Source organism: Euprymna scolopes, chromosome 15, assembly GCF_053919585.1.
Source record: "Euprymna scolopes isolate OS-2025 chromosome 15, ASM5391958v1, whole genome shotgun sequence".
Classification (NCBI taxonomy): Eukaryota; Metazoa; Mollusca; class Cephalopoda; order Sepiida; family Sepiolidae; genus Euprymna; species Euprymna scolopes.
Genome location: NC_136496.1, coordinates 21,154,516 through 21,180,818, shown reverse-complemented (window position 1 = coordinate 21,180,818; position 26,303 = coordinate 21,154,516). Strand labels below are relative to the sequence as shown.

Genomic DNA, 26,303 nt, shown 5'->3' with positions numbered 1-26,303 from the left:
AAATATATTTTTGTAGTTTTTACTTTGAAATATTTACTTTTAATATCATGTAATAAAAATATATTTTTGTAGTTTTTACTTTGAAATATTTACTTTTAATATCATGTAATAAAAATATATTTTTTTAGTCTTTACTTTGAAATATTTACTTTTAATATCATGTAATAAAAATAAATTTTTGTAGTCTTTACTTTGAAATATTTACTTTTAATCTCATGTAATAAAAATAAATTTTTGTAGTCTTTACTTTGAAATATTTACTTTTAATATCATGTAATAAAAATATATTTTTAGTCTTTACTTTGAAATATTTACTTTTAATATCATGTAATAAAAATATATTTGTGTAGTTTTTACTTTGAAATATTTACTTTTAATATCATGTAATAAAAATATATTTTTGTAGTTTTTACTTTGAAATATTTACTTTTAATCTCATGTAATAAAAATAAATTTTTGTAGTCTTTACTTTGAAATATTTACTTTTAATATCATGTAATAAAAATATATTTTTAGTCTTTACTTTGAAATATTTACTTTTAATATCATGTAATAAAAATATATTTTTGTAGTTTTTACTTTGAAATATTTACTTTTAATATCATGTAATAAAAATAAATTTTTGTAGTCTTTACTTTGAAATATTTACTTTTAATATCATGTAATAAAAATATATTTTTAGTCTTTACTTTGAAATATTTACTTTTAATATCATGTAATAAAAATATATTTTTTTAGTCTTTACTTTGAAATATTTACTTTTAATATCATGTAATAAAAATATATGTTTTTAGACTCTACTTTGAAATATTTACTTTTAATATCATGTAATAAAAATATATTTTTTTAGACTTTACTTTGAAATATTTACTTTTAATGTTATGTAATAAAAAATATATTTTTTTAGTCTTTACTTTGAAATATTTACTTCTAATATCATGTAATAAAAATATATTTTTTCGTCTTTACTTTGAAATATTTACTTTAATATCATGTAATAAAAATATATTTTTTTAGTTTTTACTTTGAAATATTTACTTTTAATATCATGTAATAAAAATATATTTTTGTAGTTTTTACTTTGAAATATTTACTTTTAATATCATGTAATAAAAATATATTTTTTTAGTCTTTACTTTGAAATATTTACTTTTAATGTTATGTAATAAAAATATATTTTTGTAGTTTTTACTTTGAAATATTTACTTTTAATATCATGTAATAAAAATATATTTTTTTAGTCTTTACTTTGAAATATTTACTTTTAATATCATGTAATAAAAATAAATTTTTGTAGTCTTTACTTTGAAATATTTACTTTTAATCTCATGTAATAAAAATAAATTTTTGTAGTCTTTACTTTGAAATATTTACTTTTAATATCATGTAATAAAAATATATTTTTAGTCTTTACTTTGAAATATTTACTTTTAATATCATGTAATAAAAATATATTTGTGTAGTTTTTACTTTGAAATATTTACTTTTAATATCATGTAATAAAAATATATTTTTGTAGTTTTTACTTTGAAATATTTACTTTTAATCTCATGTAATAAAAATAAATTTTTGTAGTCTTTACTTTGAAATATTTACTTTTAATATCATGTAATAAAAATATATTTTTAGTCTTTACTTTGAAATATTTACTTTTAATATCATGTAATAAAAATATATTTTTGTAGTTTTTACTTTGAAATATTTACTTTTAATATCATGTAATAAAAATAAATTTTTGTAGTCTTTACTTTGAAATATTTACTTTTAATATCATGTAATAAAAATATATTTTTAGTCTTTACTTTGAAATATTTACTTTTAATATCATGTAATAAAAATATATTTTTTTAGTCTTTACTTTGAAATATTTACTTTTAATATCATGTAATAAAAATATATGTTTTTAGACTCTACTTTGAAATATTTACTTTTAATATCATGTAATAAAAATATATTTTTTTAGACTTTACTTTGAAATATTTACTTTTAATGTTATGTAATAAAAAATATATTTTTTTAGTCTTTACTTTGAAATATTTACTTCTAATATCATGTAATAAAAATATATTTTTTCGTCTTTACTTTGAAATATTTACTTTAATATCATGTAATAAAAATATATTTTTTTAGTTTTTACTTTGAAATATTTACTTTTAATATCATGTAATAAAAATATATTTTTGTAGTTTTTACTTTGAAATATTTACTTTTAATATCATGTAATAAAAATATATTTTTTTAGTCTTTACTTTGAAATATTTACTTCTAATATCATGTAATAAAAATATATTTTTTTAGTCTTTACTTTGAAATATTTACTTTTAATCTCATATAATAAAAATAAATTTTTGTAGTCTTTACTTTGAAATATTTACTTTTAATATCATGTAATAAAAATATATTTTTAGTCTTTACTTTGAAATATTTACTTTTAATATCATGTAATAAAAATATATTTTTTTAGTCTTTACTTTGAAATATTTACTTTTAATATGTAAAAAAAATATATTTTTTTAGTCTTACTTTGAAATATTTACTTTTAATATCATGTAATAAAAATATATTTTCAGTCTTTACTTTGAAATATTTACTTTTAATATCATGTAATAAAAATATATTTTTAGTCTTTACTTTGAAATATTTACTTTAAATCTCATGTAATAAAAATAAATTTTTGTAGTCTTTACTTTGAAATATTTACTTTTAATATCATGTAATAAAAATATATTTTTAGTCTTTACTTTGAAATATTTACTTTTAATATCATGTAATAAAAATATATTTTTGTAGTTTTTACTTTGAAATATTTATTTTTAATATCATGTAATAAAAATAAATTTTTGTAGTCTTTACTTTGAAATATTTACTTTTAATATCATGTAATAAAAATATATTTTTAGTCTTTACTTTGAAATATTTACTTTTAATATCATGTAATAAAAATATATTTTTTTAGTCTTTACTTTGAAATATTTACTTCTAATATCATGTAATAAAAATATATTTTTAGTCTTTACTTTGAAATATTTACTTTTAATGTTATGTAATAAAAATATATTTTTTTAGTCTTTACTTTGAAATATTTACTTTTAATGTTATGTAATAAAAATATATTTTTGTAGTCTTTACTTTGAAATATTTACTTCTAATATCATGTAATAAAAATATATTTTTAGTCTTTACTTTGAAATATTTACTTTTAATATCATGTAATAAAAATATATTTTTAGTCTTTACTTTGAAATATTTACTTTTAATATCATGTAATAAAAATATATTTTTTTAGTCTTTACTTTGAAATATTTACTTTTAATATCATGTAATAAAAATATATGTTTTTAGTCTTTACTTTGAAATATTTACTTTTAATATCATGTAATAAAAATATATATTTTTAGTCTTTACTTTGAAATATTTACTTTTAATGTTATGTAATAAAAAATGTATTTTTTTAGTCTTTACTTTGAAATATTTACTTCTAATATCATGTAATAAAAATATATTTTTTCGTCTTTACTTTGAAATATTTACTTTTAATATCATGTAATAAAAATATATTTTTGTAGTTTTTACTTTGAAATATTTACTTTTAATATCATGTAATAAAAATATATTTTTGTAGTTTTTACTTTGAAATATTTACTTTTAATATCATGTAATAAAAATCTATTTTTTTAGTCTTTACTTTGAAATATTTACTTTTAATATCATGTAATAAAAATATATTTTTTTAGTCTTTACTTTGAAATATTTACTTTTGATGTTATGTAATAAAAAATATATTTTTTTAGTCTTTACTTGTAAATATTTACTTCTAATATCATGTAATAAAAATTTTTTTTTTAGTCTTTACTTGTAAATATTTACTTTTAATATCATGTAATAAAAAAATATTTTTTTAGTCTTTACTTTGAAATATTTACTTTTAATATCATGTAATAAAAATATATTTTTTTAGTCTTTACTTTGAAATATTTACTTTTAATCTCATGTAATAAAAATAAATTTTTGTAGTCTTTACTTTGAAATATTTACTTTTAATATCATGTAATAAAAATATATTTTTGTAGTTTTTACTTTGAAATATTTACTTTTAATATCATGTAATAAAAATATATTTTTTTAGTCTTTACTTTGAAATATTTACTTTTAATATGTAAAAAAAATATATTTTTTTAGTCTTTACTTTGAAATATTTACTTTTAATATTATGTAATAAAAATATATATTTTTAGTCTTTACTTTGAAATATTTACTTTTAATATCATGTAATAAAAATATATATTTTTAGTCTTTACTTTGAAATATTTACTTTTAATATCATGTAATAAAAATATATTTTTTTAGTCTTTACTTTGAAATATTTACTTTTAATATGTAAAAAAAATATATTTTTTTAGTCTTTACTTTGAAATATTTACTTTTAATATCATGTAATAAAAATATATATTTTTAGTCTTTACTTTGAAATATTTACTTTTAATATCATGTAATAAAAATATATTTTTTTAGTCTTTACTTTGAAATATTTACTTTTAATATCATGTAATAAAAATATATATTTTTAGTCTTACTTTGAAATGTTTTCTTAAATTTTCATAGTCATCTGCAAGAATTTTTCTGGCACCGGCGAATTAAAGTCATTTTTTTGTTTGTTTGTTTGAAATAATCTTTATTATGTGTAATAAAAAAAAACACACTTAAAAGACTAAAAAAGTATATTTTTATTACAAGATATTAAAAGTAAATATTTTATAGTAAAGAACATTTTTCATGTAAACTTTAAAAATATATTTTTTACTAGGAGGGGACGCTTAAATATGATATTTTGATTTATGCAGATTTTGTATATATTATTATAGGGTCGTGATTTCAAAAGTTAAAAAAAAAAAAACAGTATTTGAGTACCATCAGTTGGAATCGAAACCAAAGCGAAACTGTAGCATTCAAATCTGATGACATTACCACTGTACCAACATGACACACACATGAACATATTAAAAATAGACTAAAATGAATGTACAAAATGTATAACGATTTTTTCAATTTTGATCCATTAAAAACAATTTTAACCAGCTAAAGATCCATAAAAGAACGGTCCATAAGAAATCCAATCATTTGAGGCCCCTAGCGCCGCTCTGCAATTTTTAGTTTCGGAGGAGGTAGAGTTTGAAAATATGGAGACAGGCAGATAGACAGACAGACATACAGTCGTTTATATATTAGATTACGTAGAACTATTCTAAAAAAAAACAGATCAGACTGTTTGAAGATGTCGGCCTCCTGACTTTAATGCATTAAACATTGATGCTATTGTTTTTTTACCATTTCCCTTTGCAAAACTCAATCATGTTCTGCAAAACCCAAACCAAAGACAATTTTCTTCTACAAAACAATGAAACTAAACCAAACATTATGAATACATATTTCAAGATATAAAGGACTTGAAGCATAAAGTGATCGGATTCAAAATTAAATAACCCAAAAAGGAGTTGATATGACATAAAACAAAACAATCAAACCATAATGTTGGCTTTTTTTTTTTTTCAGGGAGTCACCCCTTATAAAGGCCTAGAGGTCACTAGAGGATAAAGGATTGATAAGTGTAAGGTTGTCAATGTGACAACAGCTCAGTAATAATTTTTGGTAGGAATTGGGCAGAATTAGACTATTTAAGGGAACAGCATAGCAAGAACTTGTTTACATTGGACTTGAGGATGACTATGTTGTACTCAGCTGGAAAGCAGGCCAATGGAACAGAGTTTCACAGGCGGGCAGTTCTAAGAAAGAAGCTTTGTTCATGAGATTTGCATTTAGATTTAGACACTGATAGAGAGTAGGGGAAATTGTTGATAGTGGTTGTAGCTAGACGGTGCTTTTTGTGAAAGTTTGGTAGAAAATTCAATAAAATTAAAATAATTCTAATTCCATAACTTGGCTCTATTTTCAAACAATTTTCACCATACTTTTAAGTAATCACCTGAAAATAAAAGTCAATTTTAAAATTGAATATTAAAGAAGTTGTCTACCTTAAGTTTAAGAAGGTACAAATAAATAAAAATCAAAAACTAAAATTACTTCATCACATCCTGAGCAACGCCGGGTATGTGTTGCTACATTTTATATTTCAGGGTTGCTTGCTCTTTTCAAGGTGATATCCATTTTTATTTTTCATTTTTTTTCAGAAAATTTGAAATGGGTTTAAATAAAACCGACCTGTTCAAAAATGAAGATGCTACAATCAAAGACTGTGGCATTGTCCACTGCGATTTAATTCATATTATAACGGAAAATCCGATTCCGGTCATTGAGGCAAAGAAAATCAAGGTACAAGAGAAAAAAGGAGTCGATACTAATAACAAGGTAATTGCTTTTTCGTTTTTCTCACCTGACAATGTTTGACAAGAGTATTGATTTTGATTAAGAATATATCAAATGTAATTGGTTTTGCAAAGCTAGATGTTCCATCCATCCATAGCCCTGAGCCCCTGGAAGGGGCATAGGCCATCCACAACTTTTGTAGATACTTTTGTAGAGAGAAGTTCTTTTTTCAAGGTGAATGTGCTGGCCCCACACCCAACCTTCCCAGAAGGTACATACAGCATCTAGCCTTCCCAAATGGTCACCCATCTGGTACTGGCCAGGCTCAATGTTTCTTAACTTCGGTGATCTGGCGAAAGCCGGTGTGTCAACGTGATTGTGCTGTACAAGATTAGATGTTAGGTATATAAAAAATAAGGTTAGTTATAGAAAATTCTGCTCTAGCTTAACCCTTTATGACGTTTTTAAAAAATAATTTTCTTCCTTTGAAGATTGTAATGCTGAGTATGGGGCAGCCAAACCAGCTGCCAATATTGCCCTGCTTTTTATTGAAACCAACCGAGAGCTCTTTTTATTATTCTCATTGTTCTCTTAAGTGCAATTGTCTGGATCTCTTTTACACTTGGTTCACCAGGAATATTAGTTAGGTAGGACTTCAGGTTCTTCTTCATAAGCCTTGTCGCACCTCTAATAACTGGTATGATTGATATCTCCCTAAGATTCCAGTTTCTTTTCATATCATACATGAGACCTTGATATTTGGTCTGTTTCTCCCTTTCAGCTCTGTTCAGACCTCCATCATAAGGGACACTCACTTCAACCAAGGTTGCCACTCTCTCTGACTCTTTTCAGATAAAAAGAAATGTTTAAACTCTGGAACCAATTCTATTACAATTAATTTAAAGGGGAAATATTGTTTCGGTTGTCGAACATTTCGGCGTTCAAACAAACATCTGGAATGAATTATGATCGAATACCGAGTACCAGTGTATTTTATTTTATCAACATTTTTCCTTCACCACCTCCTTTTTATTCCAAAGGGGGGAAAAATACTGTCTATGATGAGTTGTTTTGTGAACTTTTGCTATTCGATGAAACACGTGTAAGACGTACTACATAAACGTGAATAAAATAGTATGAGTGCGAATATTAATATTAAACAAATTTGCTTTTAGTCACAATTTACTTGAATTAATATTGGATTTTGTTTTATGTCAATTTGTTTTTTTCATGAGTTGGATTTTGTTTTATTTCAATCAATTTGTTTTTTTCATGAGTTGGATTTTGTTTTATTTCAATCAATTTGTTTTTTCATGAGTTGGATTTTGTTTTATGTCAATCAATTTGTTTTTTTCATGAATTGGATTTTGTTTTATGTCAATCAATTTGTTTTTTTCATGAATTGGATTTTGTTTTATTTCAATCAATTTGTTTTTTCATGCATTGAATTTTGTTTTATGTCAATCAATTTGTTTTTTTCATGAATTGGATTTTGTTTTATGTCAATCAATTTGTTTTTTCATGCATTGGATTTTGTTTTATGTCAATTAATTTTTTTTTTTTTTCATGAGTATGCATGTTTTGCTTTTGTTTATTTCAATTTTCTTATTTTGTTTTAGCTGGGGATGGGGCATTCTACTGGATACTACACATTCACCTTCTATCTCATACATTCCAATTGAAAGATCTTTTGAAAATTCAAATCGTCCCTTTGAGTGCAATTGTTTGTATCTCTCTGGTTCACCGTGTGTATTTGCCAAGTAATTTTAGAAATTATTTTTCAGAAGTTCAATTTCTCCTGTAATGGATCACAGTTGGTTCATGTGCTGTAGGTTGGCTATCCTTGTTTACTGGCACTGATTATGAATATGATCACTCATGTAATTTTATGTCATCATAACTTCCTGTATTTTGTTTAAATAGAGCACCAGTCTGTGGCAGTTGATTAACGACAGTCTTTATGTAATGCTGAAAGGATCGAATATCAGTAACAGAAAGTGGAAATAAAATCTGTTAATCTTGTTTAAAAGCATGTTTTTCTCTCTGATGTTGCTTCATGTCTTGAATCTTTTGATTCCTTTCTATTTCTGCCATCCTCCTGCCAACATTATGGAAGCCTAAAATCTCATCATACGTTCTTCAAACACAGATTGCGAGTAAAACTGTCTTTCAACAAATATAAAAGTCCAAAATTATCCATAATCAATTATTATGTAATAAAAAAAAAAAAATTGGATATATCGTAGCCGTTTTCATAAAGACTAAACTCACTACAAAAGTTTTAAAAAATGTGCATAAAATTAGCAGTTGTAAATTGTGAACGAATAATTTTATTAAAAAAAAAAAAAAAAGGTTCAGAGACCAATCAAATACATATTTTCTAAATAAGCATATTTATTTAAAATTCAGATTTTCAACCCACATAAGAGTCTTCATCAGGAAATGTAGACAATATATATATATCATTTTTTTTATGTGTTATTAGATGGTATGTAGACTTTGGTTGTTATTGAAGATGGAGTTTATATACCGTATATTTCGTTGTATAAGACGATACTTTAAGTTAAAAAGACATCTTTAAAAACCAATATTTCATAAGTTATCGGGCGTTGTAATCATTAGCCTAGGCTAAACAAACACGGTTTTGTGATTTAGCAGCTGTCTTGTACAATTGATATATGATAAATTTATTGAAATTTATTCCAATTTTGTACCTCATCTTATCTGACGGTCGCCTTATATGCCCAAATACATGGTATATACTAGTAGATAGACCTGATGTTGCCCGGGATTAAATAAGAATCAATGAATATTTCACATTCCCATATTTTATTATCATTGAAATCAGTGAAATTGCTCATTTTTTATTTAAGGAGACGGCTCAACAAGAACTTGTTTACATTTGACTTAAAGGCTACCATATTGTAATCAGCCAGTAAGCAGACCAGTGGAACAGTGTTCCACAGGTGGGCAGTTCTAGGAAAGAAACTTTGTTCATGGAATCTGTGTTTAGATTTAAATAGGAAGTGGAGGAAATTGTTGACAATGGTTGTAGCTAGTCGAGTGTTTTCTGTGAAATTTTGGCAAGGAGGGACCATAGATTGGAGCTCAGACGAGCATTTGCCATGAAAATAATGATTGAGCAGAGGCATGCTCGCAATGTATCTTCTGTGAGAAAGAGGTTACAGGTAAGAGAAAAGGGTATCACCTACTAGGTTTTGAAGCCGGTTTTGAACTCTGTCAATGCTGGATAGGGCACGCCAAGCAGCTCCTGCTCAGATGTGGCAACAGTACTCCATTTTAGGACGTACTTGGCTCTTATACAGACAGAGGATTGCATCGGCAGTGAGATACCTACTATTTAATGCATACCAATTTCTACTGTACACTCTTTAACCCTTATCCTTGAGTGGCCTCTTGGCCTTGATAATGTGGTGATGCCTATGTAAAAAAAAAAAAAATACCAACATTTCAAATTAATGATGATGATGATGATGTGTGCATTTTGTTTTTGTGCATCCAACCAATACCATATTATCTCAAACCCAAGAGGAAGACTAAATCTGGGGAATATAACTAGAGGTATGTAGAACAGGAGACTTCATTGGTTTGGTCACATTGAACAAATGGATGAGTGTTCTTTGGGTTAGATGCAGCACAGTTAAGGTAGCAGCTTCAGTTCAAAGGAAAACATTAAAGGATGTTATAAAAATGAACTTGAAAGTTAATAAAGATCTGGTCAGACATAAATTAATTTGGAAATCAGTCGAACTCGACTGAACTCCAATCTATCGTTCCCCTTTGCCAAACTTTCACAAAAAAAAAATACTCGACTAGCTACAACCACTATATGCAATTTCCCCCACACTCTTTCTGTGCCTAAATCTAGATACAGATTCCATGAACAAAACTTCTTTCCTAGAAATGCCTGCTTGTAGAACATCTTCTGCCGGCCTGCTTCCCGCTGGAATACAACATGGTAGCCTTCAAATCTAATGTAAACAAGTTCGTGTCGAGCCGTCCCCCATAAATAATCAAATTATACCAAATTTAAACCATTAACGATTAATACACTACCACTTTACATTGATTAACCCTTATCCTTGAGTAGCCTTCAGGCCTTGATAAGTAGTAACTCCTAAGTAAAAAAAAAATTCCTTCATGGTATCCAGTGCATGCTGACATATAAAATGCATTTTAAACTTATGACGATGATGATAATGACTAGGGCCATGACAACAGCATATTCTTTTCATTGTTTTGACTCTCGAGTGTGTATCCGTTGATATCGTATATGCTTTTATATAGAGTGATGTGGTTCTCGGTTGATTAACTGTGCTGGATATATACTCGAGAGTCAAAATAATGAAAAGAATATGCTGTTGTCATAGGCTTAATAATGACTGAGAATACCGCAATATAGTTAAGACGGCAATGTTTATGTCATACATACAAGATCTAATCTGTACAGAAAATAAATAATCTCGTTATTGTATAAATAATCCGTAATTATCTATTCAATGCATGGCTTAAGCTGCTTAAAATCTTTATACAAAAAAAAAAATTTAAACAAGGGGTTTATTATGACTAATGTCCATGCAATCGATTTTGCGTATTTATCAAATATTAGCTTGATGCATAAATATGCATAATTGGATCAGTGCATTAATTAATGCAAATGAACCAATTATCGTGCGTTATTTGAAAAACGTGTGGTTTAAATTCATATCATCCGTCTGGAACCCTCGTTTTGCTCTGAACAGTGACCATCTGAAAATTGTTCAGAAACGTGCACGCAAGTGAACACCCTCCACCAGATACTCGTCATACTCTGGCCGCTTTGGTTCTCTGCGCTTGGATTCACTGGAGCTCTCACATTTAGCAGCTGATTTGGTAAACACCTACAGAATTATTTAAAATCTCGTCAACAACAGCACATTCTTTTTTTTTTTAATTCTTTTTTTTTTACAATTATTTACCCCAAACAAGACACACTGACTTTTGGATGTAAGGGCCTACTATTTGGGACCATATCTACGGGGATACTTTGTAAAGAGCTGAGTAGTGAGATGTCTGTTTACATTACATTTAAACTTCCGCATGTCAGTAACAGTCAGGGAAGCAGGTACCCAGGAGAGGATTCTAAAGTCTTGCAGCTCGAAGGAATAAACCATTAGATTAGAGCCCTCACATCTAACAGCTGACTTAGTAGACACACAAAAAGTTATTCAAAATCTCACCACCAACAATACTGAGCATCTTTTTTTTTAATTTATTTTTTTTTTTACTATAATTCACCCCGAACAGACACAGGGCCACTTGGATGTAAGGGGCTTCTTATTGGGATCATATCTACATGTAGGGAGTTGAGCAACAAGATGTTTCTTCACATTACGCTTGAACTTATGCATATCAGTTAGGGAAGCAGAGACTCGAGCAGGAATGGAAAAGTTTAGCAGTTTGAGGGGAGATGCTATTAAGAGTAAAAATCTTTCTGGCACTTAGGGATCTCTTCTGTGAAGGGGTGGGATTTTGCAGCTTGTCTGGTTAGTCAGAAGTATTTAGGTCAAAGAGGCACAAGTGTTATGAATTTGTCAGAGCACATTCCATAAAAAAACTTGTAAAGCAGCCACAAGTGTACAGAGATACAACATTGCGGTGATGGGACAGAGGTTGGTAGTGCGTGACTAATTAGGTTGAGTCTCCATGTGTCTAACACGTGTAGATTTTGTATTATTTGGATTCTTCGGACTACTGTTCTCATCTTGAGAGTTATTTTCAGAACGTTCTGGTCGATGTAACCTCCGACCTTCTTCAGACGTATCTTGTTGAGCTCACGAAACTGCATGGAATTTTTTAACAGGACCCTTTATTTAATCCAGGGGGGTATTTTGTTCTTATCCTGTTAGCCACGACTGGGTAGAAGTCCTAAGTAATTTGCAATTGTATTTGTAGATAAAATCAAAAAGCCTGGCGTAGCTCCATGACTTTCGGTAATGATTTTTTCATGTACTCGGAATTGTTGAAACATGTTACAAACCACATCAATCGTTAGCTGCCTAGGCACTACATCCTTTAAAACCCTCGTACTTTCCAGAATTTCCAAAAATCATACCTGATGTCACCGCTCCGTACACATGTACATCATGACTTCTATACTCTTCATTCCCCTGACAATTGTACAACATCTTATCTACTATATACGTACGGTTGATGAGTTGTAGTACACTTGAGCACTACACACAATGATTTCATCTATATATTAATACGATAGATAGTGTGTGTGTTCTTTTGTGTATCACACTTACATCCAGGTCGTTTAATAGTTATGTTATTTTATCAAGAATTCTTCATAAGTTTTGGTTTTTGACTATAGCTGATGTCACTTTAATCATCTATTTTTTTATTAATAATTTTATCAAGAATTCTTCATAAGTTTTGGTTTTTGACTATAGCTGATGTCACTTTAATCATCTATTTTTTTATTAATAATTTTATCAAGAATTCTTCATAAGTTTTGGTTTTTGACTATAGCTGATGGCACTTAAATCATCTATTTTTTTATTAATAATTTTATCAAGAATTCTTCATAAGTTTTGGTTTCGGTTTTGACTATAGCTGATGTCACTTAAATCGTCTATTTTTTTATTAATAATTTTATCAAGAATTCTTAAGTTTTGGTTTCGGTTTCGATTATGGCTGAAGGAACTGAAGTTATATATATATATATATGCACATATATTTTCATAAGTTTTTATTTCGGTTTAGATTCAAACTAATGCACCCAAGTCATATGAAAATATTTTTTTATTTTTAAAATCGCAACTTTATCACATATATAAATCAACAGAACATTAACTCCATAATAATATGTACAAAATCTGCAAGAATTAAAATATCATATTTAAGCGTACTTTACAACCGGGCTCCATTTACACTTAACATCTACGGAATGCCAACATCAATATATTACATATGAATGAGTCCCCTGTGGAATTTCCACAGGTCCTGCTAGTTATTATTATTTGGACTCACTGGGACAGCATTTCTCAACCAGGAGCCACTGGCCTCCAAGAGGAAGCCATAAGACAATGTCAGAAAAATGTAATTCAAAATACAGAAACTTCCAATGTATAAATATGGTGACAAGATTTCAACCATGAAAAAAAAAATGTAATTAATTTCTATATACTGTGGAACCTCTGAATATGAAATTAATTGGTTCCAGCTTGAATTTCACATCCTGAAATTTTCATATCCTGAAAGGCATTTTACACGTAAATCACCTAATTCCTTCCAAGCCCTATGAAAACAATTTTATAATAAGGGAAACACCAGAATGACTCTAGTTATGAAAAAAAGATCATTTATTTATATATATATATATATGATCTTTTTTTCATAACTAGAGTCATTCTGAAGTCAATCTTGCTAGATTCAGCCACTCTGATGAGTCGTGGACGACGAAACACGTGTCAGTGGATAATTATATTTTAAAAATAATATATATGCCGCTCCCCATTAAAAGGGGGTACCAGATTGGTCAATGGGAAAATTATACCCAACAAGCATTTAGGTAAAAATACACTTTCGTATAAATACTTGAATTCATTCAAGAAAGTATCGCTAACAAAAACAAAATAAAAACATATATATATATATATATATATATATATATATATAGTGGAACCTTTAGATACAAAATTAATTGGTTTTAGCTTGGCTTTCGTATCTTGAAATTTTGGTATTTGGAAAGGTGTTTTGCATGTAAATCACCTAATTTGTTCCAAGACAGAGCTGAAGTTAAGAGGTCTTGTCACATGAGCTCAATTACAAGTGTGCCATTTTTTTTTTTTTTTTTTTTTTTTTTTTACTTGAGAGTCACCACTTATCAAGGCCCAAAGGCCACTCGAGGATAAGGGCTAATGAATGTAAGGTGATGGTGAAGTAATCACTTATGGTGTAAATTTGGTAGAATTTACTTATTTATGTCTTAACAGGAACTTGTTTACATTAGATTTGAAAGCTACGATGTTGTATTCAACTGGGAAGCATGCCAGTGGAACAGTGTACCACACGCAGGCAGTTCTGAGAAAGATATTGTATTTTATATCATATATATGCAGATGCTTGATAGTAAGTTATAAAAATATATATGGCAATTAAGCTACACAGAATATTCCGCAGAATATTCTATGTAGCTTAATTGCCATATATATTTTTATAACTTACTACCTTGCTCTACCTATGTATTGAACACTGATGAAGTAAATACTACAAATTTACGCATAAAATTTTTGTATATTAATTTATGTGATTAAATGAAGTAGTTATATATATATCTATAATATAAAGCTGAATGTCTGTGTGTGTGTGTCTGGTCACGAATAGGCTCCTATATGGTTGACTATTTTAAAAAACTGATTACATATAATGATAGAAGATGTATCGAGACACAGGAATGGGTATGTTTGATCTGGCAGAACGGTGGTTCATTAAAATTGTGGGGTCTGCGTTCGCGCCTGGTCCACAAAGTATGGAAATAAAAAATTTAAAATTAAAAAAAAAACGTTTACAAGTGTTTTTGATATAGATGTACATAAGAATACTTTGATAAGTATGTTTTTACTTAAATAGGGATGATATAATAAAATTGTGGGGTCTGCATTCGCGCCTGGCCTCCATAGAATGGAAATAGGCACAAACTTTAATAAAGACTTTTCATATCTATCTGCGTAAATATTCTTTGATAATTATGTTTCAGTTTGAAGAAATATGGTATAATAAAATTATGGGGTGTTCGTTCGCAAATGACCTCCATAGAATGGAAATATGTCACAAAGTTTAACAAGGTTTTTTATATAGATCCACAGAATATTGTGATAAGTGTTTCTGTGTGAACAGGTATGGTATAATAAATTATGGGGTTTATCTATTTTAATTTTACTTTCATCATATTTTGCTTTGGTTTTGGTATCCCCAAATTTGAAGCTATCTCTTTACAACCATTCCTTTTCATAACCTATCATACTTTCATAAATCAGAGTCCATTTTCTGTAGACTGTTTTTGAACCCAGCCAACGACGGGTACTTTTGCTAGTATATATATATATATATCAGAACAACAAGATGAATTAGATCACAGATTAATGAATCTTGTGGTATCAAGTCTTACAATATATTTTTGGGAGATAATATTTTTTATGTAAGACAATCCCAGCCAAATAAAATTGCTCAATATACTAGATAGAGCAAATTAAAAATTGCAGGTTTTATATTTTAATCTCTTTCAGGAAATATAATTTTCAAAACAAAAAAAATATTTTTGATTGAGCAAGGAATACAGCATTCAAAGTACTTTCCTTAATCATTGGGTTTTCGATGTATGCTCATCTCTTTAGCATTAGCAAGATATTTGTGTTCTGGATATGATTCATTTTTGCTATTTAGCGCATCCATTGAAAATATATTACAGATTAAAATCTTTTAAAAGGACATAGAAAAGAAGAAAGTTCTTGCAGAATTCAGCAAAATTTTCACTTTGATTTATAATTTTCGAGTAATCAAATAAACAACATACAACTAAATCTGCAATTTTTGTTGAAATGTAGAGGAGTCACAAGTGGTGAGATACTCAGTAAGGGGGCCACCTGGTCATCGAAGGTTGAGAAACACTGCACTAGTAGTTCTCACAGAGGTCACTCACTGATGATGACTGATGTACATTATCTTATCTTTTATATATATATATATATATATATATATATATATATATATATATATATATATACTAGCAAAAGTACCCGTCGTTGACTGGGTTCAAAAACAGCCTACAGAAAATGGACTCTGATTTATGAAAGTATGATAGGTTATGAAAAGGAAGGGTTGTAAAGAGATAGCTTCGAATTTGGGGGTATCAAGACCAAAACAAAATATGATGAAAGTAAAATTAAAATAGATAAACCCCATAATTTATTATACCATACCTGTTCACACTGAAACACTTATCACAATTTTCTGTGGATCCATATTAAAAAAAACCTTGTTAAACTTTGTGACATATTTCCATCCTATGGAGGTCAGTCAGGCGCGAACGAACACCCCGTAATTTTATTATACCATATTTCTTCAAACTGAAACATAATTATCAAAGTATACTTATGCAGATAGATATGAAAAGTCTTTATTAAAGCTTGTGCCTATTTCCGTCCTATGGAGGCCAGGCGCGAACGCAGACGCCACAATTTTATTATATCATCCCTATTTAAGTTAAAACATACTTATCAAAGTATTCTTATGTACATCTATATCAAAAACACTTATAAACGTTTTTTTTTTAATTTAAAAATTTTTTATTTCCATACTTTGTGGACCAGGTGCGAATGCAGATCCCACAATTTTAATGAACCACCGTTCTGCCAGATCAAACATACCCACTCCTGTGTCTCGATACATCTTCTATCATTATATGTAATCAGTTTTTTAAAATAGTCAACCATATAGGAGCCTATTCGTGACCAGACACACACACACACACACACATCCAGCTTTATATTATAGATATATATATATATATATTTTTTTTTACAAAGGGGTCACCACTTATCAAAGCCCGGAAACCACTCGGGGATAAGGGTTATTGCATGTTACAGTACGTTAGTATTGGAGGTTTGATAAATTGCCTTACTTAAGGGGGCGGTTAATCAGGAATTTGTTTATGTTGGACTTGAAGACATCCAGGTTGTAGTCAGGTGGGAAACAGGCAAATGGAATAGAGTACCACAGGCGTGCACTTCTAAAGAAGAAGCTTTGTTCATGGAATCTACGTTTTGGTTATGCAGTGATGATGAGTTATAGTGCACCTGAGCACTGTACACAATGATTTCATTATTATTTGTACTCACTAGGAGTTCTCATACAGGTACTTATCAGAAACTAGCCTGGGTGCCCGGCGTTGCCCAGGTGTTTGTAGGTGTGTGTTGAGCAAAAAAAAAAAAAAAAAATTGTAGTAGACCGGCTTGAACCCGTGACGCGAAGGTGGAAAAGAAAGTGAAATAAAATCTGACATCTTACCGCTACTCCATGACTTGACCGGAAGTCTTAAGCATTCAAATTAAACGTAGTCAATCAAAACGATGACTGGCGCAAATGGCATTGCTTTTAAAGCTCCCACAAAGGTCGTTTTTAATGTGAGGGAAAACCAGCTCCCCCAAAAAGGGGGCACTCTGGCAGTATCCAAATAAATGGTAATTCTCTCGGGATGATGGGTTTCCCCTACATTGACCAAGGACCAATTACAGAACAGATACCACCCGGGCAAAAGCCAGACATTGACGTTTGCGTTTGAATAGTTTTGTTTTATTTATATGAAAAAGACAAGCAAACAGCCGACACAATGGCATGATGGGAATTTTGTTTAACTCGATCAAAAAAAAGATAGAGACGATGACCGTTTACGAATCTGAGATATTATGATAAGTAAGCGAAAACTTCTCATGGAATCTAACCGAAGCGAGAACCCCCACCCACAAAACTTTTCAGGGACATACACAAACGCTAGCGTCCATTTTGCTCTTTATATAATAGATTACTCGCTGATAATAACCAGTGGTGTTCCTTGAAGTCTGGGTGACAAGTTTCCCCAAATTTCCAGCACTCTCTATCTCTTTTGATAACCTTTGCATGATTGCAACAGCTGCTTATTATTGATTTCTCATTGGCAATGACCGTTGAATTTCTCTGATTAAAGTATTCTCTGAACTCTTGCAGTGGAGGTCTGGTTAGTGCTTTCCCTTCACGATCTTTCCATTCTACTTGACCCTACACAGCTTTTTTGTGCGGTATCAGCCGAAACTGATACCTTTATTATTATTACTAGCAAATGTACCTGGCATTGTCTGGTATTAAACATAACATTAAATTCCTTTAAAAAAAAAAAAATGAAGTAAAAAAAAAAAAAATGGAAAGAAACTGAGACGTGCATGTGAGTATTATGTTTTTTCTAAACAGTTCATTTCTTGTAAGTAAAAAAAAAAAAATGCTTGAGCCGAGATCGAAACCAAAACCTAAAGACAGTGAGTCAAGTATGACAACCATTAGGCCAGCTTGCCATGATTTTTAAAAAAGTGTTTTCAAACCTACTTATTCTTAGCATAAGGAAGCTGTCATGTGAATGATTCACGCATGTGTAGTCGTGAAACAGTTGACAAACAAATAAAAATCCGATGACTTCTCAAGTACCAATTTTTAAATTTTGACCCCTGAGCAGATCTTTTGTTCAGATGAAAACTGATTAAAACATTTTCTACGTGTCTGAATACCCTATATACCAAATTTCAAGTATGTAGGTCAAAAGTTTGTTGATTATATAAGTTTAGAGTTGTCCTTACAGATACACATTCTCACTTTTATAGATATATAGATTATTATTATTATTATTATTATTATTAGTAGTAGTAGTAGTAGTAGTAGTAGTTTATCTGTTTAGCATTGCTTGGAATGAAGTGAAATTCTAGTTTTTAATTTTTATAGGCTTTTTATGTGTTTGCACATTTTTTAAATTTACACAGAAAATGAAATATAAAAATTTAGTTGTAAGAGAGACAACCTTTTTTTATAGTCTTTAATTAAAAATGAATTATTTCCCTTGCTGATAAAATATTTTTAGTCATAATTGAAAAATGTTACCATAGTACTAGTTGTTCAGGTGAGATTATATATTTCTAAAAGTAAACTGTACCAAAGTCTATTATGATAGTACCAATAACATTGTATAACAATAACAAATGCAAATTGGCTAGTCGGAATCAAAAATTAATATTTCAACTTGAATGTAATTCTTTTATTTTTTTATTTGCTTTTTATGTGTTTGCACATTTTCAGACACAGAAAATGAAATAAAGTTTCAGTTGTAAGGGAGGCAGCTCTTTTATATATTTTTTAATTAAATGCAATTGAGATTGTCGGACTGACTTCCTCATCTTGGTTGTTATTGTCACAATGTTTCGGCCGTTTTGCCCTCCGGCCTTTGTCAGGTGTTTTGTATCGAACTGGGGAACCGTTTTTAGGAGTCTCGAACCCAACCCTTTATTATTATTACGGGGGTACCGTGTTCGGACTCCAGCTAGGCTTTGGGACATAGTTGTTGATTCTCTGTTTTGAATGTTACTTTTTCACTGCCTTCTGTTCAGGATTGAACTCGGCACCTTTGGGTAACTGTAAACTTTGATACAACGTCTAGGACCACTCGGCCATCTAGTGACATAACCCTAACCCTAACCCTAACCTAACCCGAACACGGTACCCCCGTAATAATAATAAAGGGTTGGGTTCGAGACTCCTAACAAATGGTTCCCCAGTTCGATACAAAACACCTGACGAAGGCCAGAGGGCAAAACGGCCGAAACGTTGTGACAATAACAACCAAGATGAGGAAGTCAGTCCGACAATCTCAATCAATGAAAACACCTCGTCTCAAAAAAAAAAAAAAAAAGAAAAAAATATAGACAATTACTAAATGCAATTCTGTAAGAGAATAGAAAATAGACCCAAGATGTAATGTCCAGTTTTAATTTTTTCTTGAGCTTCATCAAAAATATTGTTATTTTTTTTTTTTTCTGATCATCAGGGCAAATCAATGTCAAGTTGCTTAAAGGATGCAACAAGTTCTAAATCAGTAGAACCCATGGCGTTTGTCTGTAACAGTCCGTACATGAAGAAAGTATTGCTCTGCCACGAGTCGACCAGTGAACGAGTACCAGAGCAGCTCGAGATGCTGCTCCATTCTTCCTCTGCGGAAACGTCTCAGGAGATTCTCATGGTTGCCGTTCACCAACTCATGCGGGAAACGGGATTTCAGTTTGCAACTGTAAGTAGAAAAAGTAAAACATGTGCTCCCCCCTCCCCCTCACACAGCGACTGCAACCACTTTTTTTCCTTGCATCTATGCAGCAAATGGCAACCTCATGTTTTCCTGCATTAAGAAATATATAAAGTTTATAAAGAAGGTAGCTGTATTTGTGGTTGTTAATCTGCAATCCATTCGACATTAGTTTTTGCTTGGAGGGTGTCATTATCCTCTCATGTAGAGCACTCTCAAATGAGCCCTGGTGATACCAGATCAGATTGCCTGAAGATATTGACCTTCTGACTTAAATGCAGCAAATACTGATGTTATTATTTTTTTTTCTTTCCCTTTGCAAAACTCAAGCATGTTTTAAAAAGCCCCCCCCCCCCGCTCAAAAAAACAATTTTTCTCTATAAAACAAACAAAACCAAACACCAAATATATCTTTATTATAAGGCAAACTTTGTGTGTGTCCATGAATTCATTCCCCATATACCTCACAATGACAGCCGATTTTTATGAAATTTGTACTTCATGTATCTTGCACTGTTCTTAGATAGGTTTTGTCTTGGAATGTCTTTGATAAATATCAATAATCGATTAGGTTCACACAGACTTGAAAAGTCCGTGAATTTTTATTTTTGCCTTGAATAATCCTTGAGAATATTTAAATTTATTCAAAATGTCTTGAAAAGGCCTTGAAAATTGCATTGGTCCCTTTATCACAAAACTAACTTAAGTAGTTTTATGACAAAGGATCTAGTTTTCAATTATTGCAAATTTTTTTCTCACTTTTTTTTTTAGCGGTGTGGGAGAAAGATTCAAATCTTCTATTTTTGCTTTCATTTATAATTTTTTTTTTTGTAGGGGCACAAGGGGAGGAGAAGTAGTACCCCTCCCATCCCCTAACAAACTCTTGTGCAGATGATACTCTCCAATGGGGACCCCTCACCTCCAAAAAAAAAAAACAAATTGTGATAACCAAAAATAAAGCCAGCTGAGTAAAAAAAAAATGGACAAGACAGCAGCCATCTTGGTTGGAAATTAAAAGCCGTAAAGAGAGTTAATATTTGAGATGAAATAAAAAGCATTTAAAACTACTTAGTTAAAAACACCAAAATTTGATATGGGTTTGATTATAAAGTAAGTTTTATTGGCTATGGTAACATTTATTTGTTGAATATTTGATTTTTTTTTTTTTACCTCTTTTTCGAATTGCTGTGGATTGTAAAACAAACCCCAAATTTTGTTTTGAAAACTTGAATTTTGTCTGAAGAACGCTTTGAAAATTCCTTGAAAATGAACACTGAAAATCTGTTCAAACCCTGATTAGTTGGTTGGTTGTTTTTGTTTTACGGCATATCAACCCTTTTCAGGTTATTTAATGCCAAATCTAGTGATTTTGAAGAACGATTTTTTAATAGAGTATATTTGTTTTTTTTTTTAAAGTCAGTTTCTATTTAACCCATAGTTGGGACCCTAACAGATACTACCACTCCGGGTCAGAGTGGACCTGGGAGCAATGGCAATTGGCTCCATACTCTTCCAAGCTCGCAAGCTGGGGCCTCACCATCGGATATAGTTTAAGGTCATATCCAGGACCTCAAACCCTGATGTATGTGCGTATATATATATATATATATATATATATATATATATATATTAGCATTTCAGCCCAGCGTTGCCCGGGAGTTTGGATGTGTCTGTTGAGCAAAACGAAAGCCAAAAAAAAAAAAGTGGTAGTAGGAAGGCAGGCTCGAACCCGTACTGTGAAGGAGGAAAAAAAAACGGGAAAAAAACCTGACGTCTATGCTTTTAAGACCACCGTCAAACCGGAAGTGACATTCTTTTAAATTAAGGCTAGACAATCGAAAGGAGAGGATGACTTTAAAAAATATCGCTGAAAAAAAAGCGAATCCCCCCCTCCCCCGGAGAAAAGTTCCCAGTTGAAGGTGAAAATATTAATATTTTTAGCCAATTTTTCGATATTTGTCGTCTGAAAGGCCGGACTTTAAAACGATACTGATCTTGGTAAAATCCGTCGCCTCTGTCGAAAGTTTTAGGCAGACATGCAAACATACATACATACATACATTTATATATTGGTAACTAAAGATTTTCGACACAAACTGATTAAAAAGCTTGCCCTATCTCTGAATACCCTTTATGTTAAATTTCAAATGTTTAGAGCAGAAATTGTCTGAATAATTTAGTAGAGACTGCAGAAGTCAATTTTTTTTAAAACTTTTACCCCTATTATGACCCCTTAAAATTTATTGTTTTGGGATCAAATCAAGTTAGTAAGTTAGATCCATGTCCAAGGAACCTATATCTAAAATTTCAAGTATTTAGACCCAAAATTGTCGAAGGAGTTTGGTAGAGTTCTCAAAGATCAAATTGTTGAACTTTGACCCCTTAACAGCCAAATTTCTGACCAAAAACCAATCACAAAGATTTTCCCAAATCTCAGTACCCTGTATATCAAATTTTGAGTCTTGACTTAAAATTGACAGAGTTATTGCGTAGGGAAATGTACACACACAGACACGTTCACTTATATATATATACTAGCAGGGGTGCCCGGCGTTGCTCGGGTGTTTGGAGGTGTATGCTGTGCAAAAAAAGCAAAAAAACAAAAAAAATGGTTAATTTTTTAAAACTTTGACCCCTATTATGACCCCTTAAAATTTATTGTTTCGGGCTCAAGTCACTTTATTAAGTTAGATCCAGGTTCAAGGAACCTATATCTAAAATTTCAAGTGTCTAGACCCAAAATTGTCGGAGGAGTTTGGTAGAGTTCTTAAAGGTCAAATCGTTGAAATTTGACCCCTTAACAGCCAAATTTCTGGCTGACACCCGTCACATCGATTTTCCCAAATCTCAGCACCCGGTATTTCAAATTTCGAGTCTATAGACTAAAAATTGACAGAGTTATTGCATAGGGAAATGTACACAGACAGACAGACACGTTCACTTTTATATATATATATATATATATATATATATATATATATATCACATTCAATTCTATTTGTATTTTTGTTGTTTCCAAAAAATCTTTCATTGAAATTTACCTTTGTTCAACCCTGCAGAATGTGACAGTTGATGGAAGCAGTAGTCCTATTATGTCCAACCTAAGTGAGATCTTTGCCAACCAAAGGAATCAATCGTATTATCGCCTATTTTACACACTTCCTGACAACGAACGAGTGACCGCCATGCTTGTCTGTATTCCGATGATTAAGATGCTGATTATTCAGGGTGAGCTATATTATATAGTTATTGTATCAGTTATTTATATACTAACTCTCGGCCACGGTACACTTATTTCAGTTATCTATATACAAACTGTCCCGACCCAGCATTGCCCTGATATCTTTTTAGTTTTATCTTTGTTTTGCTATGTGTTTTAACTGTACTATTTTGTTTTTTTAATAGGATTTTAAATATTAAATTTTTTATGGAAACCTTCACTCTCATTTTCCTTATTTTGTACTTTAGTCCTCACATCCTTTGACCAATGTTTCTGACAAAGAAGGAAGAATTGCTGTTTACTGAGTCGGGATCTATCCATGTAATACTTATTATTGAAGTGGTATTTTCTTATCATCTCTTTACATCTAGTGACTTCATGCTTTATTTGGAGCAATTTCCATTTAAAAAAAAAAAAAAATTATGGTATCATTTGGTCATGAAATTATTTATTGAACGAAGGTCACTGAAAAAATAGTCTCATGATTCTACCACTTCAGAAGGTATCTCACTTCTGACACAATTCTCTACACATATAAGAGCCAAATATACCCTAAAGCCACATCTGAGGAGGAGCTTCCAGGAGTACCCTGTCCTGCTTGGACAGAGTTTAAAACGGACTTCGAAATCTAGTAGGTGATGCCTTTTTCTCCTCCTCCTTTTCTTTATCATAAAACAACCTGATGTTATCTGTATACTTTACAGATGTAACTGAAGTGAAATTCAAAAGTAAAATGACCTCCCTGTAGACCGATTCTTAACAATAATATTTAATCATGTTTGGTTGGCCAAATATAAATGGGTCATGGAACACCCGTCTCGCAGAAAATACTATCACTAATTCCCCCCACTCTTTATCTGCGCCTAAACCTAAACGTAGATTCCATGAACAAAGCTTCTTTCTTAGAACTGCATGCCTGTGGAATTGTTTTCCGTTTACCAACTGACTGCAATATGGTTGTCTTCAAGTCTAACACTCTTTAACCCTTATCCTCGAGTGACCTCTTGGCCTCGATAAGTGGTGATGCCTGTGTAAAAAAAAAAAAAAATGTAAATATGATTGTCGGCAAGCATATTGTTGTGCATGTCAAAAGGACATTTGTTTTGAGCACACATTAAAACCAAACAAGAATCAAAATCACTAACCAACAAACTAGCCTGTTGTGTAGCGGTGATATCAAACTGTAAATTGACGAGCTGCTGTGTGTTAGTGCCGAGAACTTTAAAACTTTGGTGCTAGTGCACTTACTGATCCGCGCTATTTTTTAAATTGTATTTCCAAGTTTAATTAAAGTTTTACGATATGTTTTTTTTTTATTCAATTGTAAGGTTAAAGTACAGAATATGTACAAAACACCCTCCCCTCCCCATGTTAAGAATGGCTTTTTAAATAATAACGTTATTATTTGAGCATGGATCAATAAATGCACTAGTACCAAAACTTCTTCTAGAAATGCATTTGTTGAACCGTTCCAACAACTTGTGGAAGATCTCATGGAAGTTCTCTTGTGTGAGCGTGTCAATGACCCTCATCACAGCCTCTTTCATTTCCTCCATTTTCTTGTAACAACAATCTGTAAGTTTTTTTTTTTTTGAGCTTAGGAAACGACCAAAAGTCACAGGAAGAAAGGTCTGGGGTATAGGGAGGTGAGGAACTTTTCTTCTTTTTTTTTTTTTTTTTTTTTTTTTTACACGGTGGTGACCACTTATCAAGGCTCGGAAGCCACTCATGGATAAGGGTTATTGCAAGTACAGTTCGTTAGTGTGGAGATTTAATAAAGTGTCTAGTTAAAGGGGCGGTTCATCAGGAATTTGTTTACGTTGGACTTGAAGACATCCAGGTTGCAGTCAGGTGGGAAGCGGGCAGACGGAACAGAGTTCCACAGGCGAGCAGTTCTAAGGAAGAAGCTTTGTTCATGGAATCTACGTTTTGATTTAGACACAGATAAAGAGTGGGGAAAATTTTTGACAGTGGATTCAGCTAGACGGGTGTTTTTTGTGAAAGATTGGTGGGGGGGACCAGAGATTGGAGTTCAGACGAGCACCTGCCATGGAAATAACGATAAAACAAGGATAGGCTCGCAACGTCTCTTCTGTGGAAGAGAAAAGGGCATCCCCCACTAAGCCACGAAGTCTATTTTGTACTCTGATAGGCTGTTTTTAGCAGCTCCTGCCCAGATATGGCAGCAGTATTCCATCCTTGGACGTACTTGGCTTTTATATAGATAGAGAATTGCATTAGAAGTGAGATATCTTCTGGAGCGGTAGAAGGATCCCACCATCTTTCCAGCGACCTTGGCAACAGACTTGATGTACGTGTTCCATTTCAGATCAGGAGTAAAGGACAAAACCAGAAGCTTGTCAAAACATGGGGCTTCTCCTAGATGAGAGCCATCCATTTCAATTGATGCCAGATGGGGATCAGAGCATTGATGATGTAAAGATAGTCTTAATGCCCATCTTGATCAAATAGTCTGTGGCAAGAATGGAGTTGTGAGTTGTGGACTGGTGCATTGGGACAAACTTTACGCAAATCTTCCACATCTTCAGTTCCTCGCAAATAATTATGTGTACAGTTCCCACACTGACATCAAACTGTGCGATTATTGTCTCTATAGATACATGCCAGTCCTTATCCATAAAATTCTTAATTTGGCCAATCAACTCTGGCGTTCTGACTTCCTTACTTCTCCCACACTTCTTATCATCCCTCACAGACTCTCTGCTTTCCTTGAATCTTTTATGCCATTCAGAAACTGATGCTTGACTAATGCAAGATGGTCCAAAAGCAGTATGAAGCATTCCATATGGATCTGTGTCATTTTTTTCCAAGTTTAAAACAAAATCTTATTGCATCTCATTCTTCGTAAGTGTCCTCACGTCC

At 30.8% G+C, this 26,303-nt stretch overlaps 1 protein-coding gene across 2 annotated transcripts in view; it reads left to right on the top strand.

Moving 5' to 3' along the window:
* Nucleotides 1-26,303, top strand: part of LOC145293745 (F-box only protein 7-like) — a 76,325-nt gene that overhangs the window by 15,001 nt on the left and 35,021 nt on the right. The window contains exons 2-4 of one of the 2 annotated variants that reach the window (XM_080140222.1): nucleotides 6,186-6,363; nucleotides 19,949-20,188; nucleotides 23,260-23,428. In XM_080140222.1, coding sequence (XP_079996348.1) covers nucleotides 6,196-6,363; nucleotides 19,949-20,188; nucleotides 23,260-23,428 — 577 coding nt within the window. In that variant the 5' untranslated portion in view covers nucleotides 6,186-6,195. The remainder of the gene's footprint in view (nucleotides 1-6,185; nucleotides 6,364-19,948; nucleotides 20,189-23,259; nucleotides 23,429-26,303) is intronic. The other variant, XM_080140223.1, reaches the window with a different exon arrangement.